Below are 21,272 nucleotides of genomic sequence, written 5' to 3' on the forward strand. Positions count from 1 at the left end.
CGTCTGCCTTTGCATTTCCCAGTATTTCGAACTTAGGAAATTTAATGAGGAAGTAAACAAACTCAAATTTTGTGTTTAATTTTATTTTCCATATTTATAAGGTGTGTGCATCTCAGCAACATGTTTTCCTTATGTTACCTCAGAAAATATGAGATATACAGGCATCAGAAAACAAGCTTGCTTTCTCAGATAAGTCCTATAATTCATACCTAATTGCTAGATCAGCAGAGATTTAGTGAGCTACAGTGTTGTGACACAGTTTTGCTTTGAACTTTGCTAATTGATACTAAGTTTTCAGTTCATTTTAACAGGTAAGATTTGATTATATTTTATGTTCAGGTTCATCACTACAGCTTTTAAAAATGAGCACATCCCTTTCACACAGTCATCGTGCTTTTTACATACCTATGTGAATGAGAGTAAAAGTCATTTGATATTTCAGCATTCATGACATTAATGAATAAGTTCAGCTGTCCTTTATCCTATTAGAAGTAGAGAGTGATTTCATAGGGGTAATGCACATGCAGCAGTGCTACAAAAATCATACTGCCACTGTAATCTGACAGGTTGAGCCACAGTAAGTTTCAGTAGTTTTTCATAGCTTCGTTATTTTTTCTCGTCTGTCATTTCTTTGATACGCCTAAGAGAAAAGGCAAAGAAAACTTGATTTCTGATCATTAATGTTGTTCCTCTCATCTCCCTGATAAACTGTATAACACACCAGATTTTTAGAAACCATTTTTCAATATACTTTCTGGACCTTACAATCCAATATGAGGCCTTTGCATATATCTTTGTGCTCAGTTCCAGGGGATACAAGTTATCAGTTGTGCATGTACATCTGAAAAACTTTACGGCTTTACAGAGTTGATGTGAATAATTATAATTCAGTTTTTTGCATGCTTATACATTTTCAATCCAGTAATCCCAAAATATCTGATATTTCTGATAAGCAAGTATCTCCAAGGTCAGTCACAGACAATCCTCCCAAAGGCCTGGCACTGTCGCTCCAAAATAAAACATCGCAAATAACATGCAGAGTAAACTTTATATTCTACTACATCTGCATTTATTTGGAGCACCTAGACCAAAATCTATATGTTACTTTTAACTCACTAATTTTGGAAGTATACATATATAACTGGGACTGGGTCACTTGTAGTTTATGTCCGCGTAGTTGTGGATTATTAAAAACTGCATAAGCAGAATCAGTGCTTCTGAATTTTAATTATCTTGAATCACTTCAGACTAAAGATACTGTTTAATTAGTGATAAAACATTGTCTCCCTCTTCACTTTTTTTAGTACTTACATAAAATCTCTTTGGAGGAGAATTGCTCTCATTTATGTTCATGGAAGTCTTCTAATAATACTAGCAACTTTTGTCTTCCTAAAATGACAGATTTCTGGTTCAAAAAAGGTGATAACCTAAGAGTAAAAGTTACTTTATAATGAAAACGGGGCTTGCCTTCTTGAGTAGGTGAACACTTACAAAAGCATTTGTACACATGAGTGATTTCACTGAGGTGAGATCCATTGATGGCTCACTTCAATACAGTAAAGCAGGTGTGTAAGTGTTTTGAAGATGAGGCATTTATTGATCTGCTTAATACATTCCGGTAACATTTGCCAGCTCATTTTTCAGGTTTGGCTTTATATGTGAACTTTTTCCTCTCCATTACGGAACTTTGGTTAAAAGGAGCTTGCTTTTCATTTAAAGACATGTATTTGAACTCTGTTCCATGAGGCATTAGATTAAAAAAAAAAAAAGCTTTAGAACTTTTCCAAAATACCATTTCATGTCAGCGTCGGAGATCTCAGTTTCTTCCTAAAAGTGTTTCTTCAGGTGACAGAAGAGTCACTAGGCCAGTTCCCTAAATCTCAGGAGAAAATTTGACAACTTCCATGCTGCCCCCCCCCCAACTTAGAGCACATGTACAGCAGCTGGATTGGCACAACAAAGTAGTAATAGCTCCAAAGGCACTGTATGGACTGTCAGGTCAATAACCCTTATGCTAAGAAGGACTTGCATGGTACAGAGTAATGGCTCTGTCATTTCTGAAATCAAAATCCACTTTTTAATGAGCATCAAAATACTGTTTTGCACTCTTCACATCAGAGATATTACCATAGTTAAAAAAAACGACACACATACCTTCTTCAAATAAAAGTTCACATTTAAATGTTTGAGTAAGATAAGTGTTAAAATACTGTAGGTAGGCAGCTACAGTATCCCAAACAGAGACTTTTTTGAAAATGTATTTATTACTGTTCTCAAATATTTTCTTCCATGCTCTATCAGAAGAGTATAGGATATTTCTATCATGTCTTCAAATAGCATTTTTATGATGCAGTCCAGAAATAGATCTGGCTTAGGAGTCCTTTTGCTTGTTTTGTTTAACTTTTCTATTGTGTGATTTTATCCTACTTCGGGCAGAAGTTTGACACAATCTAACATTCACAATCTAGATCTTGTTACAAAAGTAAGTTTGAAAGTAAGGACAGTGGTCATAGAAATCCAAGGCTGTGATTTTTGTATTAATGTATTTTTTATATATAATTCAATTTAATGTGATTAAAAAACCCCACAAAACATATAATAAATTTCCCACATTTTGGGAAAAAATATTTTCTTCGCTAACAATGTGGTTAACTCAGTCTCCATACAATATATGGAAACTCACCAAATCCTAAACAGAAAGAAGTACCATAGCTATACAAATGAAGAGACTGAGTACACATGACATTTTCATTGTATCTCTAATATTTTATAAAATTAAACACCATTTTGAAGTATGGGTCTGATGGGAAACGTCCTATATGAAAGCATTAGACATTTAGTGAACAAAGAGCAACTGAACACATAAATCACTCTAAATAACATTGACACTTGTCAAAAGAAACATATATTTAAGGTTCAAGTGTATGGTCAAACTACTTTATGGAGAGCCTTCCCATTATTTTTGTGAGAAACAGTACTGTCTACAAAAAGGGTTAAAGAAAATGCATTCTGTTGCATCTGCTTACTAAATCCCTTACTTTAGTAGAAATTCAAATTTTGTAAAGATTATTCGTTTTATTGATGCATATAATTATAATCACAAGCCATCTGCTGATTTGGCAGGCATGGTTAAAATTCTCTAACTCTCATAACCTTTCAAGTACAGTGCCCTTGGGACTCTATTTCACTTTTATATTTTGGAAAACATGTAGGGACAAACAAGAGAGGTCATCTGCCGAAAGTCAGACCTGTAAAACATTAAAAGAATAAAGATCTTGATGACTGCTCTTGTTTTAATAGCAAAGAAAGTATTTTCTATTTTATTTCTGACTTCAGGAAGGATTATGCTGGTTTCCATCACGTACTTTGGGAATTTGAATTTTTTCTAGGGATTAAAGCTCTCTCCTAGCACTCCTGGGATCTGGGTTCCAAGTCTAAACTAAAAGAACAAATATTGTTCAGTTTGGTTGTTACAGGTGAATTAAACATATTTGACCTTGGCCTTAATTTTTCTTTGTATGCAATTCCCATTATATTGCTATTTGAAATGTTTTAACTAACACTCACGTCTTTTTTTTTTTTTTTTGGAACTTGGACGAACTGAGTTTCACAGAGAGACACCTATCATGTATTTAGCTTTTTCCCATGAAGCTCAAAAGAGCATTTTAATTTCGAGGGCTACATACAATAAGGCATAAAATGAGTGGCTAACATTCTTTTCCCTAGTACTTTAGAAATGCATGCCTGTATTTATATTAGCCTATCATCGTCTGGTGGTTAGCCACAGTTACAAAAGTTTGGGCTTTTTGCCTATGAGAAGTCTTGTTCTCCATTTTCTTGTGTCCTTCACCATGTTTAGCCAAGCTGTTTTATACTTGAAAATTCTTCCTTTTTTTTGTTGTTGTTGTTGTTCTTGTTGTTGTGTTACATGTGGTGTTACTCTGTTTCTTCTAGTAGAAAACATCCACAAGAGAAAAAAAAATCTAGGAGATGCTCTCTCTGTCGTAATACAAAAATGATTGCATTTCACCAAGTTGTAGGGTATTGTCAATGCTCTGAGTTAGGAAAAAGTGTGGTTTAGAGAGAAAATACATGAAGGTGGAAAACTTGATGCAGAATGGGATAGTCCAGTGACATCGTGATATTAGCAGAAGGCAAAGACAATCATCCCTCAACAGAACTGTGTTGCTTAATGCTGTATTGACTTGTATCTCGCAGGAACAAAAGATGCAACTCTCACTTCTGTTTAATTAGTTATCTATCTGAAGACCTGTATACAGCATGCATGCTGCTTTACTCCTTTTGGAGGTTTGATTCTCACCCCACACCCTCATTATGACAAGCAGGAGGGAAATGCACATGTTTGAAAGTGTCTTCACAGCTGAAACTAGGGAAACAGGCCGAGAGTAGCTCTGGTTTATTTCACAACCAATTAAGTATGACATCTGTTGAAACTCAGGAAATAAGTCTCCCTTCCCCCTGTTCATATACTTACTTAAGCTGCCAGGCTTTTGTTTGGATATGGTGAATTTTACTCACAAGACTTTTTTTTCTTTGGAGTAAATACACGGAATAAAGACAACACAACATAAAATTTATTCTTTTTTCACTAGGTTTCACTGACTGCATGTGAAAAAGCCCTACTTGGCACTCACAAATCAAGCAAATGATTGTGTCAATAATTCTTTGCCTAAACACTCACCTTACATTCTGAAAAAAAGGCATGTTTGTGGCAGGCAATGTAGGCAAAATAACATTTTCATTTTTGAAAATCTGGCTCTTGTTGTTGGCTCCCGAAGGCCAGCAAAAGTTGCTAGAAGGAATTTCGATTTTAATGTCTTTAATTTTATGGTTTAAAATTTGGCACTGAACAGAAGAGACCAAATAGAACAGAGCGTGTGGCATTATGTATGGTTAAAACAAACCAAAAAAAGAATTAAAAGCAGAGCCACTGTCATTGGTGACATCAGGTTTCTCAAGTATACAATAGCTCATAATAAATGAAGGAATAAACACCAATAAGCTTAAGTAGCAAACTTAGACTTAAGAAAACAGCTGTATTCAGTATGAGATAATAATAGTTCAAGCTAAGAGACACTTCCCGTTTATCAGACATCAATCCATGTGATGCATTTACTTATCAGGAAGACTTTTATTCCTTCATAAAATATTGACCAATCCAAATATTAAAAAGATGGTATTTCAGTCCATACCAACTGTTAGAGTTCAGTTTCCCTCTGTTGTGCTTAGAACTTGATTGTCTTCATTCTTGTATATCTAGATAAAGAAATATTTGCCATATCATGCTGACCTTTTTCTTTCTCTGCCTCTTGACACTGGCTTCTCCTGTCACTCTGAAGCCACACTGCTCATATCAAAGCTGTGGCTAACTCTCCTTTTCTTTAATTTACACCATCCACTAGTGCTCTCTTATTTGTTCGTCAGCTTCAGGTTTTTTGCTAGTTCTTTCCTACAAGGACTGGCACTGCCTTTGTTCCTGGAGGATGGTTTCCTACTTTACTCTTGCTTTTTCATCCATATTTTAAAATACAGCTTACAGCCACGTAGCGTACATGTTATTTAAGGTGTAAGATGCTTCTCAGTGATTGTCATAGGTTCCTTGGTTAGGAATCCTCTGGTGAAACGTCCGTGTGTGCAGTGGAAGTGTCTAGACCTGAGCCAGTTGTCCAGATTCCCTTTAGAGTCAGTGGAAAGAAAGATACATTTCCTGGATGCAATTTATCTCACCCTGAAGTAGATATATAAAATAAGTAAGATGTATCACACATCTACACAGCGGCAGAAATGCCTGCAGGTTGCCTACAGGCTACCCAGAGACTATGGGAAGCCAGCAGTTACTACCTCAGAAATATATATTTGTGTTTCAGGCATGTAAAGTTAGGGGGGTGAATCCTGTCTTTCCTGTCCAGTCTACAAACTGGACTTGATTTCTTCTTATATCTTGTCTCCACATGAACTTACTATTTCTCACAATTTCATACAAGACAGTGATATGAATAATATCGGTATACCTTAGATGAAAAGTTTCCTCTTGCATATACTCATCATTAATGAAATATGGAGTGTGCTCAGATATTAATGGAGAGCAGCATAGCAAAACTGAATATTGCTGTGCAGCTCAGAGGACCAAATTTTGCCGCTGAAATGTGATATTTACAAAAGGGAAGGGGGCAATTCCCTGCTTTGTTCTTAGAAGTCATTATATTTCCATTCGGAAAAGGGTTTCTTTTCTCAAAACTAATTCTTAAAAAAAATAAGAAGAAATGAGCTATAAAGATTTAACAATACCCATTCATTTCAAAACACAACAGAGATTTTTACATTAAACCAGTTGGATTTTTTGAACATTGCTGATAGAAGCATTTCCAGACTCAGCTCCACATTTTCTTTCTCCCATTGGTCACTACTCGGACTCTGTAGGCACTTTTAGGGGTGCCTCTGTGATTTCTTTCTCTACTCAGGCTTTCAAGACTCTGTTTCTCAAGCTTCGAGGTAAAAGAAGGATAGATTAGATGATGGTTTTGTGCTGTTTCTGTGCATGATTATAGTGATTCAATGTTTCTCATGCTATCATAAAGACTACAAGCAAGCTTTCAGTTCAAAATTTCAGTTACTGTGCATACTTTGCATAGATTTCAAGTATTTTTTCCCATGTTTGAAGAGATTTGATGACACAAATTTTGATTTTTAGAGGATTATTTATCGTACCTATAGCTTTAGCACATATGTGTGGGTTTTTTAAAAACAAATCTTAAACTTTTAAAGCTCTAGGGACAGGTTCTCAAAGTTTCTTCAGATCGAGGCAATGTGCTTAAATTGTATTTCTAAGTGGGCAACTCAGAATTCCTTCGAGGATCAGATCTGGAAGGAGCTCCACTAAGCTGTGCTAACCCTTACATAGTGGATGGTCCCTATGGAACAGCATGTAGCTATACACTACCCTAATCTATACCATGGGAGGCACAGGTTGGCCTTGGAAGCAGGGAGCCATAGCTAGGTCTTTGACAGTCCTTTGCCTTTTCATACTCTTTCCCTGAGGAGAGGATAGCCACGGTAGTAAACTCAGCTATAAGATTACGCTCAGTTTTATCTAATTTTGTAACGATGAGTTTTACAAAGCATTAGTAACTATGTGTCTCCAGTAGCACTTCCACAGATGAGACCCAAAGTCAATGAAAATCATGCCCAAAATTGTGTGCATGCAAAGTTCATTATGGTATAAATTGACACCAGTTCAATAAACATAACCCTTTAGACTGATTTCACATTTATCATGAAAAGCTTAACATGCTTACATATAATACTCTCAGAGTTTTCTTCCCCACAATCAACATTTTAGTCACTGTTATTCAAAACTATCTTCTTAAATATCCCTAACTCATTTTGAATACTGTGAGAGAATAAATAGTTTTAGCCCTGAATGCTTTGGGCCTGATACTGTTTATAGCAACAACGTTAGTAATCCCACTTATTTTTATTGTTATTAATGTGAATAATATGCTACTATTTTGTGATCACAGGGAATAATACTGTAATATTGCAGAAGTGCAAGTTACTTTCAATCAATGAGTGCCAGCCTTCAAAAAGCAAGTTCAGCATTGTGGATACCCTTCAGATCCTACAGCTTGATTCCCTGTCTATTTGTGGGGTTTTGGTATTTATTTGTAGTTGCATGATGAACCCTATCTTTTAAATTGAGAAGTTGCATGGCTATTTTGATGATATTTTAAAAGTAAAGAAGTCAAGTTTTTAAGTGGGCACAAGGATGGAAGATGTCATGACTTTTAGCCCTAAATTTTTCAAAGACACCATTTCGTATGTCTTTTCTCTCCTGAACCTCCAAAAGGGATCCCCACAGTAGGACTATTATCAATGCAATAGGCTGCTTAGAGAAGCTGTCTTCAAGCACCCCAGCTGCTTCAGTGTACAGCATGAAGTATATTTCTAATAGAGAGCTAGTAAACCCTGTTACTGACAGGGCTCAAGTTAAGCAAGCTGCATCCCAGGAAAGGGTGAAACTCAGTCCAAAGGTTAGGTTTTCTTATCCACCAAATGGAGAGGATGTGTTCCAAGTTTTCCTGCCTGTCGATGAAGAAAGCATCTTGGGAACTCAGGAAAAGACAAGCCAGTAACATGTGAAGACCTTTGAGTAGAAGGAGAATGCCCATGCTATCCCTGAACATTTTTTTTTAACATTAAGAGTGAGTGAGATACAGTGTGTTGGAAGAAGGAATAACCTTTTGAGAACAGGGACAATCTGAGACAAAATGGGCATTACATAACAACAGTTTTTCATGGCCTCACCTGAGTGATCAGAGGTTTCTGTGATTCATTAAGCCCAGTTAATGCACCTTCAGGAAATTCATTTTCACATAAAATTCCAAAACCAAGCAGAAGAATTTCTTCTAATAGAGCAATAAATAAATATCCGCTGTTTAAAAGACCATAACAACACAGCTCACATTTTCTTATCACTCAGAGTGTCTGAGGTTGTCAATATGGTTTGCACAGCTTAAGGTGCCTGAAAGAAAGAGGTGGTTCATTACAGTAATGTTCAAAGGAAATGTTCATGTCCCAGATGACTATTCAAGTGATCCTTTGAAATCCCATGGTGCTTTTGGCTCGATAATTTCAAAAGCAAATTTATCATATTTTGAGCTCCCAGTCCTGCAAGGTTAACCTGGACCTGGAAAGCTTAAGTTTCTTCTTCCGTCATCATATTCAGAAGACCATATTCATGCCTTAGATTTGTCAAGTACTATTATCTCATGTGACAGCTAGCAAGGAATTCAGCCTCAAATAGCATCTTCATGAACAGGCCTGTTGCAGATACAACTGCAAATAGTTGAGCTTATTCTCACATAACATGTACTCTGTGGTGCCCCTTTGGTGTATGGTGAAAATTTACTTTCTCTGCTAACACCTACAGATCTTGCCCCGAGGAAATCTGCTCAGCCCAGGGCAACCTCCGTATAGACAATTTTGGCATAGCATCATGTTTTGAAGACAGTGCCAGCTTAGAGTCCTGCTGTTAGTTATATAAAAATCAAACATTTTCTGATTGTTGACCCAAACAGGACTTGAGCTTTGGAAGCTCTGTCACAATGCCCATCTTTAGCCATAGTCTTTATCGCCTCCCACAAGAAAGCTGGAATAACCACTAGTGACCAACTGTAGGTGCTCGCTGCTGCTGTGGAGGCGCCCGTGCCCTTACTTTCCTGACAATGAAAGGAAGCTAGGTGTGATTCCCCTCCCTGTTATTAAAATTAGCCTTTCCAAATACGCCCCAAGTTTTATACAGTCCTTAAAGAGGACATATAAAAGTGATGTGTGAGGATCACTCTTGATCTTACACAGCTATAAAGGATACCTCCTGTTCACCCCAGATAAAAAATGATGTATTCTATTTACTTGCTCTTGAATTACCTTCTAGAATTATGTAAAAACATTAGCAGGTTACTGAAAGGCTTAAATCATTGTCTCATTAGAGTTTGCCATAAAAATAATACAAACTCTTTCCTTAAGTGCAAGAATTTTTTTCAGTATTAACTGTTTGACTGTTTAAAACAATATTTTATAAAGAAGTTTTCTGCTTTGTAGACCAGCAAGCTATAAATAAACATTCTCACCCAACAATCAGCTAAGACAAGCTAGATAGGTACACGCATCTAATCTTCCTTATATAAACTATTATGCAATATTACAAAAAATGAATTTGTATTAGTTTTCATGTCCTTAGATTTCTAGTCTTGTTGATTCATTCAGTAACCTTCAGAACACAGTGTTGGCCTGAAAAATACAGTAGTTTCCATGAAAAGAGACGTGGGAATGGAAGGAGTTTTACGTATATTTTTTTTCCAAACTGCTTTGTAAATTCATTGCACAACAAACCTCACCAATATGTAAACAGGGCTCTAGCTACTGTGTTTGTCCACAGCTAGAGCTACAGATGAACACAGTGTAGTTGTGTGATGACAGGAACAGCTGACTCATTAGTAGAGAGCAGTGAAAGGTAATTAACCCTGGGAAAAGTACAGCTGCCATGCGAGCTGTTCCTTTCTGTAGGATCTGATTAGAAATTAGTGTTAAACCACTGATTCTTTAAAAAAATGCCATTGATAATTCACTTTCTCTCTCAGGTGTGGCCCCTAAAAGGGGCCTAGGATAGAACTAGTGTACAAAAGGTCTTCTATCTAAAAAGGCTTTTTCTGAGAGAAGTACACACCTGTTTGGCTGCTCTGGACTTTTCTTAACTATGAATATTGTCCCAGCTTTGACTGTTGTGAGGACACTCTCCAAGTCTATGGGCAGCACAGAGAATGCAATGTCAAAATGATTTAAGGTAGAACATTGTTGGTTGCCATAATGGCGCCTTTAGTGAGACTGGTTATTTACGTCACAGCTACTACTTCTTGTATCAGGACATAGTTCTGATGCAAAACGATGCAGATCTCTTCAAAAGAAAACAAAAATCTGTCTCCTGGGGTAGATGAGCACAGCATATGAAAAAAAGGATTACACCCTTAGCATGAAAGCCATCCCCCAGCCCACCCCTTTTCCTGCACACATCTTGGCATTTGAGGTGCCAACAGAGGAGGCAGAACACCATGATTTAATGTGACATCCAAACAACAAGCCAGCCTATTACACATATATTCAGACATCTGATACAGGCCTACTTATCAAGAATGACATAACTATGAACTAAAATAGCAAAATTTCATTAATGTGCTATTGGAATTTCTAAACCACCATTATTTATAGCTGTCATAACCAAAATAGTTTTTAATCGTCTTACTTTGTAAGATCTTCTGGCCAGGATTGGATCTTTGTACACCTGTGTGATTAATACTGAGTGTATGTGACTGCCTCCACATGCAAATAATATGTATTATTGAGGTCCACAAGAGTGTTCTGTTTGTTTTCAACAGAGCCAGGCTTACACTAGGGAGCCTGAAGGGAAACTGTGCTTAAAGTGATAAAGTTTGTAAAACATCTCTCCATAGGAAGATTTTTTTCATCTTGCTCAAGTCAAATTTGCTGCAATAAGATGAATAATGGATTGCTATTATTTACCAGTATAAAATAATATTATGAAGATATGTTTCTGTAGTGTTATTTTTAACTCAGTATTTTTAGGGGTACAATGGGCCATTTTCTTACCACACACCTAATATGCTCACATTGGAAAGGAAATTTTCTCTTTCAATTTCTTTTAAATTAAATACAGTGCTTGCTGGGTACAATATTTAAACTTAATGTTACCACACACGTATATATATGCACATAAATTTATATATAGAAACATGTATATACACACACCTTATTGACATTTTCAATATCAAGAGCAAAAACATTCAAAGCAAAACAGTTAAAGATATTTCCTAGGAGAATGTTTCTCTTTATAGGAAAACAAGTGAAACAGATTTTTAAGATAAAGACCTGACATGCCAAGAGTGCAGTTACCTGCGGATTGCCTATTATGCTAAGACAGAAGAGAACAGAAATGTGTTTTAAATTATTTTGCCATTAATCATGCATCAGTTAGTACCCATTCTTCTCAGAATTGTCCTTTTTTACTTGTTCTTTTTTTTTTTTTTCGTAAAAAAGCTTGAAGAGAAAGAGGAAACTTTTTTTTCTTGGAAATCCCAAGTAATAGCATACTCTTGAAGTATCAGGTTGAGTTTCAGAGGAAGTGAAAGCATGAACAGACTATTCAATTGATGAATGCATGAGGATGAAAACAATATTCACTGCCTTAAAGCATGTTTAGAAATGCACAAAAGCACTTCACAGCACTCTATGTCGTTATCCTCATTTAGCTGAAAGGTGAAGAGTCTTGCTGAAGGCCACAGAATAGATCAGTGGCAGAGGTAGGAAGAGACTTCCAGAATTCCTTTTTTTCAAATTATTTGCTCAATCACGGTGCCTTCTGTTTATGTCTATGACAGAAGACATGTGCCATTTTAGGAAATAACCTTCACCCCACTCTAGAATCATAGAAGGCCCTGAAAAGATAATTTAAACTGCTATCCCTGGTGCCACTGGCCTCTTAGCATAACTTTGAAGAGATTGAACACCCTTTTCCTTGCTCCACACACCTAATCCAAACATTTGCAAAGTGAAACCTTTTCAGATAGGAAGTCTGTCCCAGTGATCATTTTACATGCGCGGTTTGGTATCTCACAAATATTAGTCAATGTTTTTGTTACTTTGATTTTCAAGGTGGTATTTTTGCTCTTAGTTTCTTTTCTCCTGTGCTCCTCAGCATGTGCCAGGATCTTCAGCGCAGTGCAACAGTGCAAGCAAGCCCCATTATCTTCAGCAGTTAGGGTCATTACAAGTCTTTTAGATGGTGGCAGACTGTACTTCACATGGCACTCCTGAAGTTAATGAACATATGTGATTTGCATGTTGAGGGAAGGCACACTTCTTCCCTTTGTGTGACTTTCCCTTTCTTGGGACATGTCTGTCATGCTTAATGAAGAGAGCTTGTTGTTCAGAAAGGGAAGGATGAATGCATGGGATATCAGAACGGTAGTCATACTTCTTTTTGTAAAAATAGTTTTTATTTTTAGGTTCATTTTTCCTTTTGACTCCATGGTGGAGAATGTTCAATGAGCTAATTAACCATGGGTTTTGTCCAGCATAAGAATTGTGATGTCCTAATTCTGGCTATTAAATCAGTCCCAAAAAATTTGGCTGGAACAGCCAGAAACCACAGGGAAGGAATATAGTAACCTAGATTAAGCCTGTAAGTATTTGAGAAGTGACCACTTTTACTGACTCTGATCAGCTCCAGCACTTCTGTAGAGGTTCAATGCAACCATAACAGCACCCCCTTAACATTGTCCTTCAAATTCATTGATTCCTAACCAGCTTGCTGGAAACCATGTAACAGTGCAAGGACTGTAACAGTGGTGGCTAAACACCAGGCATTTAGCAATACCAGAGCTGGACCAGAATCTTCCTGATGTGGAAGGAAGCTCTAACAGAGTAATTAAAACAACACCATTTCACTGCTCTTAGTTATACGGATCTGTGTGCTCAGGCGTCTCCCGCTGGCCTCAATCCCACAAGTGCTAAGCACCCCTTCGATAAACAGAGCATGGTCAGTAGCAGTGCCCCCCCTCCCCAGTACCTCACAACAGAGATGACTCCATGCAGGAAAAGTCATCCAGGCCGAAAAAGAGTAAACATCTTTTAAAAGAAAACAAACCCTGTGTTCCACAGTCAATGACGCATGCTCTTTGAACTTTCTTTTAAAATTTCTCTGAAATCATAAGGTTGTTATGGTGTGGTTTTACTCAAAATAATGCATATCATTGTAACACAAGCCTTGAAGTTAAGTGGCTACTTTAATGAAACGTAGTTACCATAGTTACGCAAGGAGAACAGAGAATAACTTTTAGTTCTTTTGAAGCTATGAATTAGTTTAAAAAGAGGAAAAGGAATAAACAAGCATGCAGAAGTTTATTATTCAGTGTTTCATGCCTGATCAACTCTAAAAAAGACAAACTCTCCCTAGACTAGGGCATTAACGTTTTCCAGCTGAAATCTGTAATTGCCCATCAACAAACACAAAATCACGTTTCAACTATTCAGTATGTGTGTTTCCGTATTTTTTTCCTGAGTCAGAGAAGAAACAGATTTTTCCAAAGTTCTGCTTTCAGCATTTTGTTAATAACTGACATTTTACAGCACCTTGGTTGCTAAAAAAGTAATGTCCTAAAGGCAATAATACATTGCTAAACACAACTCATGAAATCTGTGGTCTAGCTCTGTTATTCATTATAAACACTATCTTAAGGCTGATGAGAGGGAAATGAGAATTTATCATAGTGAAGATGTCTTCTAGGACCAGCTTCATTGTTTTTCAGTTTAGCATTGAGATGTGCTCTATCCCTGAAGTGTTAATGGAGGTCACTGCTGTTGCTCTCCTTTACTGTGTCAAAGCAAAGGAGTTCCTACATAGTTGACGATTGAGAAACAAAATTATGTTCTTTCCAGTATATCACCTTCAGCTTATGAGCCTCTAGAGCAGTGGTGATTAACAGGACTTTTACAAAGTTTCTGTGTAGTTACAAGGACAGCTTCAATCTTCTGTCATTTTTTTGCATTAGCTATGATTATGCTTTTACCACCAAAATGCATTTATTTTAAAGGTAACAATACAGACTCAGAGAATAGCTTATGTTTCATCTATATTTATCAGCACTCACTGTACATTTGTGTCTTCATTACCAGGAAATATTAAGGGACATTGTGCCATCTATTCCTGTTTACAGTTTATTATGCAGAGATAGGAAACACTTAGCATGTAAAATGAATGTAGAAATTATTCCTGGATAGAAACACGGACATTTCCCACTCGTTGGCTCTTTCTCCTCCATCACCGGATCAGAGTGTAATTGTCAGTAATCAGGCCTGCTTGCTGCTGATAAAACCACTCTGAATGCTAGCAGCCTTCTTTGTGTGATGACTCAATTATTCCAGAAGTGCCTCATCAAATCTGCCCCATCAGCTGGGCTAATAAATAAGGAGAAGAAACTGGCCCCCCAAAGCAAATTATAAATCCATTTGCATTAACCATTTCGCTGGTCCATGATCTAGGCAGAAATAAGCATGGCAGATTGTGTTAAGCTTATTTGAATATGTTTATAATGTTTACAGCATGCAACCTTTTTTTTTTTTTTTCACAAGGTGTTGGAATTATCGGTCATGAATAGCATCTAAATGCAGTTATGTTAATTACAGCAAAGCCTCAGGCATCTTTGAGGGATAGTTTGTTGCTTAAATCAGGTGAAAGTTAAACCCCACTGCTAGGCAAAATATGATCTTGCACATGGCATTGGAATTACTGCCATGTTTAAAAGAGCGGATGAGTACAAATGATGTGCTTTTACAGGTTCTGGAAGGACAACTGCCCGTGTAACCAGGCTGTCTTGCACTGGTAACGTGACCTCCTGTTCATCTCAGGGTAGAACTAAGTAAGATAAAGTTTAGCTTTATGGTTGGGAAAGAAAATGCAATAGTTGTAGCAGCAATTATTTTGTTTCACGTGTGCTCTGCACATAATAAAACAAGTGCAAAGAAAAGTACTCTGTGCCAAAGAAATTCCTTTCTGAAGCTCAAATTACATAAAAATGATGTTTCCAAGTAGACTCCTTCAGATTTCCAAGACTGCCCATGTATACTGCAGTGAGGGTGCTAATGTGAAGCATCAGAAGGCCAAATGAAATTCATTTGTTTACTCATGTGCTGAACATTACACATGCGCTTAAGGGTCTCACTGAGGTGACCCATAAGTTTGTGCAGTACTTAATGTGTAAAGTTACATACTTCCACCTGTGCAGGATAAAGATCTGGCTGCAGTCAAGAGCTCAATACATCTTCTTTCCTTTGTAATAGCATCTTTTGCTTTCATGTATTTTCTTCTCAAATACTAAATATGTTGCATTATTTTATCTTGAGAAAGAAATCACTGTCACTGTAGAAACATGAAAAATGTTCAGGGATCATAATGGTGAGCTCACTGGATTTCGTTTTCTTAGTTATTACTTCTATTCTGAGTTAACAAATCACAAACTGTTGTGACTGTTCATTTTTATATTTGCAAATATCAACTAGAGATGTGGCAAATGAGAGAAAATCAAATTAATCTGTTGGAAACTATATCCATTATGTTCAAAAAAGTTGTTGGGGTCTTTTACAGATGTAGTACAGATTTTTGTACTGCAATTCTGACAGAGAAAGCAACCTCAGACTTCTGGTGACATAATTTTTGACTGTAGAATATGTCTTTTCTCATTAAATCCTCAGGAACTCGCTAGTAATCTGACCTGAATGAGTGGACTTTTACCCATAGACAATGGGTCAACAAGAATGGTTGCTTGAAGGGATTTGTCACACACATGTGATGTTAAGGATGAGGGCCCAAATGGTGATTCACATCAGTATCCTGATATGACTCATGGATCTCAGTAGGATGGCACTTCAGAGTCAGTACAAAATCATGTTGCACTGGAAATGGCTATAAACCGAACAGTGAATTGCAAAGGTTCCAGGTGACTTCACTGAACCATTACATTGACAAATCAAGCAACTCATTTATTCCATCTTTGTGGGTTTATAAAGTTCATTATTCTAGTTGAATTGAGGTGCTGGTTGAAAAGGGTGAAGGTTTTCTTTGTAGGCAGGCAAACTTCACCTTCAGGATTAAAAAATTCTGTTCAGACATACGGGGAGTTGAAGGGTAGGCATAATTTGCCGTCTGTAAATCCTTTTGAATTGGTCTTGAGGCTGAGAGCTTAGTTTTTCCAGTTGGCATTGCAGACTTTTATCTGCACTGCTTGCAATGCCTCAAAATTTGGCCCATGATTAATTTTATAATTCATAAAATATACTAAAATAAAGAGTTTCTCAATAACTTATTGTATAAGACCTTGATGTTAGTGTGAAATCAGCACTAACTCTTGTTTGTTACCTGAAGTATCAGATTCCAGCACTCTTATTTGAAATATAAGTTGCTGCTTGGAGTGTGGATAGGGGTGACGCATAGTTTATATTCCATTAGGGGTATGTCACATCCCATGACACAGAGTAATCCTACACACCTTGTTTATAACATGACAGATGCATGACATTGTATTAGACTTCTTATGAAACACCGTATCTTCAAATGTGGGTAACTACCCACGAATCAGCTGTATTGCAGCCAGCACCCTGTTATGTGAAAGAAATAGAAAATAGCACATTTAAACTTACTAACCAGTAACTTCTGTTGTGATTAAACACAGAAGAGGGGTTTGGGTCTTGTGCTTTATATAAAGTCTTGCTTTTGTCCTACTATAGCACTCTCTGCTTTACAAAGATAGCTGATGATGTCACATGCAAGGCAGATGGGAGTAAAATAGCGAATGGCACTGTTGCATGTAGTTTTTCAGCACAATTTTAAAACCTGCCCCCCAGCCCCAACCCAGCCCAGACTCCTTTTCTTAAAAGGAGGATTTTCAATGTATTAGCTTATTATGTAAAGTTAAATGTGGAAAGTTTTGTATATTTTCCTGTCCTTTGTGCACTTTTCCAAGTGGATCTCAGCTGTGCTGTCTTAACTCTCGGTCCCTTAGGATGAGAGAGACAGCAGATGGGGTTAGGGCAGAGGGCTGATGCTTCTGACAGCAAACGGCCTGGTTGTTGAGTGGAAGCTGTGAGCGTCAGGAAGCTCCTTTTCCCCAGGGAACCAACTAACCACTGAAGAAAGTTGAAAATGAGCCCTTTGAGAAACGCTATTAAAAGTAGTAAAAAATTGCAATTGTGCAGATGATGTGCTGCTGTGTGGTTATTCGGATGCTAATGAGTTTGACATTAGGGAACTCAAAGGGTTTACAGCTACTCCCTTATGTGATTTAGTTCTTTATTGGCAATCTTTGAGAAAATAAATGAAAAATATATTGCTAATAAATACATAACATGATAGGATTTTACACAAAAAGCTGCTAAGTTTTAGGCTTTAGAAAGAGCTTTGTTCACCATTGTAGCTCTTCTCAGAGATCTTTTGTTTTAGGTTAGTGTGTTTTGAACAAAGAAGAAGAGGCAGGTAGAAAGCTTTAAGACTCTTTTTGGGTTTTTTTCATGGATGTTGAAATAGAATAACAGGGAAAGAGGCCTTTGAGGATAAACAACATCTTTTTCCAGCAACATATTGGCTAGAAAACTGCTTAAAAATCTTTTCCGTATTGGGCTGTTTTGTTCTGGGTTTTCTCCCTTCTTTACCATCTTGCATCTGTTGTCTGTTTTGCTATTGGATAAAAGCTTATTTATTTTAATTAAAAGTTATTGATGGGATGCAACTAATATTCTATTTATTGAAACTCAAGCAGAAATTAGTCACTCAATAAACTAGCTTCTCTGAGAATCTGTTTAGAACGAGCCTTTCCAATTTCAGAAATGTAACATTACAAATTTTACTGACAAAACTTCATCAGTGATCATTAAATGAATAGCTAAAGTTCCACCTTCAAGTTCCAAAAGTTTATCTGCAAACTTTGTCATAACTGGAATACGTTGAATGAATAGATCTGTTTTACTAAATACACTGGATACTGTTTGAAAAGGACCTTCGAAGTTGCAAGTGACAGTAAAATTTTTGTATTTGGTCACTAGTGGCAGGAGTGATGCTAAAATAAAGCCCGCTCATAACAACTGCTCACAGCTAGGTTTTCCCAGGTTGCAAGTGCCTACTACTTTAAGTGTTCAAAGGATTTGGGCATTCATTATTTTTGAATACAAGGCCCTCAGTATTGTATACTCAGATATAAACTTTTGCAGCTCTTCTTCCCTCGATGTTACTGTTGATTTAGTGGGAGTTTTCTCACAGAAAGGAATAAAAATTGAGCATGGAGAAATGTCAAGGATTTCCTTCATTTTGCTTATGGTGAGAACACTATCAGTCTACCAAACTTTAAACTCTGATATTCAAAATCATAAAAAAATAAAACTGAGGGGGTTTCTGCTATTATTAAAATATTTTAGAATGTTTCTCATTTATTTCACATCATGTACCTAACTGTCATAGTCAGTCAGAGGGGTTCTGATGCAGTAAAAACATTTGACTAGGGATTTCTACATATAGAAATTGTGGATTTTCGCCTGTGCAAGAAGAAAAACTTTTCTTAGAACAGATCTAATTCATAAGCTATTGGAAAGGGCATTAACAAGATAAAGAAAGTACCATAACAAAAAAAAAAATGCTATTCTTTCTGCCTTTTAGAAGCATCATTGATGCCTCTATACCACATCTTTGAAAAACTGCACAAGAAGACAATGCACCTGGATTCTTTGCCCATTTGATTTAAAGAGTGTCCTGTTTCATCTACGTTTTATTTAGTATAGCTGGTTTTTGGTTTTCTTGTGTTGGTTTTTTTTTTCAGAGAATGAATTTCTGGATTATCTGGTAAATCAGGCAAGTCATCTTGGGCTGAGTGACGAATTCGGTTGTTTGGAATCTGCACATATTTTCACCTGGAAACACACAAAGGTGGGATAATTTATTTACAAAAATGAATTTGAGTGAAAATATATCTCTATATTAATACTAGAATACTATGTGGTTTCATGTGTAGTGTTTCGTGCACTATGGCTATTTTTCTCACATAGCATCTGCCGTTTTAAGAACAGCAGTCTTCAACAGTCAGGTATAATAATACTGAACAATTGAAAAAGATATAATCTTTGTAAATACCTAGAAATTCTAGTTGTTTAGTTTCAGAACTACACTCTGTTAGTATTACATACTGACAAGAACAGAACTATCTTTGAATCCGTATGACTCCGGAGTCAGAATGTATTTCATAATGTACTGCTTAAATTTAATCTGTGAGGGATAGTTTAGTTGTGAAATTTTTTTTATTATGTATACTGAGGTTTTTTTAACTAGATATCAGTTGGGTGGGATAAAAAATTTGTTGTATTTGTAAAAGATCTCAAGGTGTCAAAGCATTTTTTCTTTTTGAATATTGACATTTTCTTTCTTCTCAAAGTAGTAGCCCAGGAAAAAGTGACCAGACATTGAACTATGTCAAAAATAAAAATCCAGGAAAAAAAGCCTCCAGAAAGTAGAATCGCACATTAGCTTGTGTTGAACTGCATTTCAGCATGGTAGACTATATAATTTTTCTCTAAATTTAAAACTAGCAGTTGCCCCTTAATTTCATAAAGCTGTGACTCTGCCCTCTAAAGCCTTGGTAAAGCAGACTAATAGAAATACTTGGCACACGTTGGTTACCTAAGGGAATAATAGAACTATTTGCTGTAGTCGTTTGGCAAAAGGACATAAACATATGGCTTTGGTTTATATTCAGCACTGCCAGTTGTGCAAAGTTGCATGGATGAAGTATACAACAGCAGTGACAACTCAGAAATCAGAAGTGAGAATCAAAATAAATCATCCTCATTACAAAGCTATTCAAGCTTGCCTATGATTTAAGGTTTATTTTGTCACTGCATATTTTCAAGTAGTGACTTCAATATAAAAAACATCTACTTCTCAAAAATATGTATACTATTCAACCACACTATAATATGCCAAATTGTTGATAACTTAGAGGTGTTATAAACATGCTTTAAAATTTGCATTCAGTAGATGTACTTACTTATTTTAATTCCCAAGAAATTAATATGTCTGAACCAATTAGTTAGTTGCATGTTATTCAACTTTCTCTTACAGAAATCAGGAATAGCATTGTGTAAACAAAAGCAAAAGTTTCAAAAATAAAGATGAGATGACAGCTTGGCTAAGAATAATCAAAATCACAAAACAAGGCATATTTTCAGTTATAGTCTTTAAGAACACCTACTTTGTAAATATTTTTCCTCCTTTCTGGCCATCAGCATGTTATTAAAGAAAAGAAGAACAAGAAAATTTATTCATGGTACAAGCAATGTTCCTGAAAATATTGTCTTCAGATTTTGGATTTCTTTACTGCCAGTAGTCAGAATATATATGCTTTATCTGGAAGCTGCTATGTGTGTACTTTGCACTTTCTTCTTGCTCTGTACTTCTCACCGTCAGTTTGCCACTAATGTTTCGTATTAAAAAAAGCTATCGTCGAGTGTCAGGAGGATGCAGTCAGCACACATATATACACAGACAGCCAAACAGTGCTCCGTACTTCTGGACAGGCTGTAGGAAATCTTCTTGCTCTCAGATTTATTTTAAAAAATCTTTTTCTTTATGACAATATTCCCTTTTTATTTGTTAGATTCTTAAATGAGTTATTGAAAAGAAATATTAAAATATAAGTATGAAAAGCACTGAAAAGTTTGCTCTGAGGGTATTATTTATTGTAGGAAGAGGCACACAGTTTTGTGTCACCTTGGGGCACAGTACAGCACAGATGTGTTTGTAGCTCTTAGCAGCATCTGACTTCAACTCTGAAGTTTGTGGTTTGTGTTTGAGATTTGAGGATGGATTTGCGTGCCTTAAAAATCATTAAGATGGGTTTTTTTTCTGGCTAAGTTCATTGTCTAGTGACAGATGTATCTGTTGCCTCTATACAAACTTACGTAGTTTGCAAATTAAAAATAGTAGAGAAAAGCTGTTATTATTTTCAGACCTCTCAAAATCAGTTAAGGTTTGTCCTAGAGAAGTTTTTTCCAAGTTTCATTTTGAAAATCAGATGTAACTTTTGGTTGAAAACTCACAATGAAATGTCAACTTTTATACTCCTTACCTCTAGATAAGCTGGTGA

The 21,272-nt window shown here is 36.4% G+C and overlaps 1 protein-coding gene across 2 annotated transcripts in view; it reads left to right on the forward strand.

Moving 5' to 3' along the window:
* Window positions 1-21,272, forward strand: part of ST18 (ST18 C2H2C-type zinc finger transcription factor) — a 167,757-nt gene that overhangs the window by 74,592 nt on the left and 71,893 nt on the right. For both annotated transcript variants that reach the window (XM_059836311.1, XM_059836312.1), the window contains exon 3: window positions 18,954-19,060. In XM_059836311.1, coding sequence (XP_059692294.1) covers window positions 18,954-19,060 — 107 coding nt within the window. The remainder of the gene's footprint in view (window positions 1-18,953; window positions 19,061-21,272) is intronic.

Source organism: Gavia stellata, chromosome 3 (assembly GCF_030936135.1).
Source record: "Gavia stellata isolate bGavSte3 chromosome 3, bGavSte3.hap2, whole genome shotgun sequence".
Classification (NCBI taxonomy): domain Eukaryota; kingdom Metazoa; phylum Chordata; class Aves; order Gaviiformes; family Gaviidae; genus Gavia; species Gavia stellata.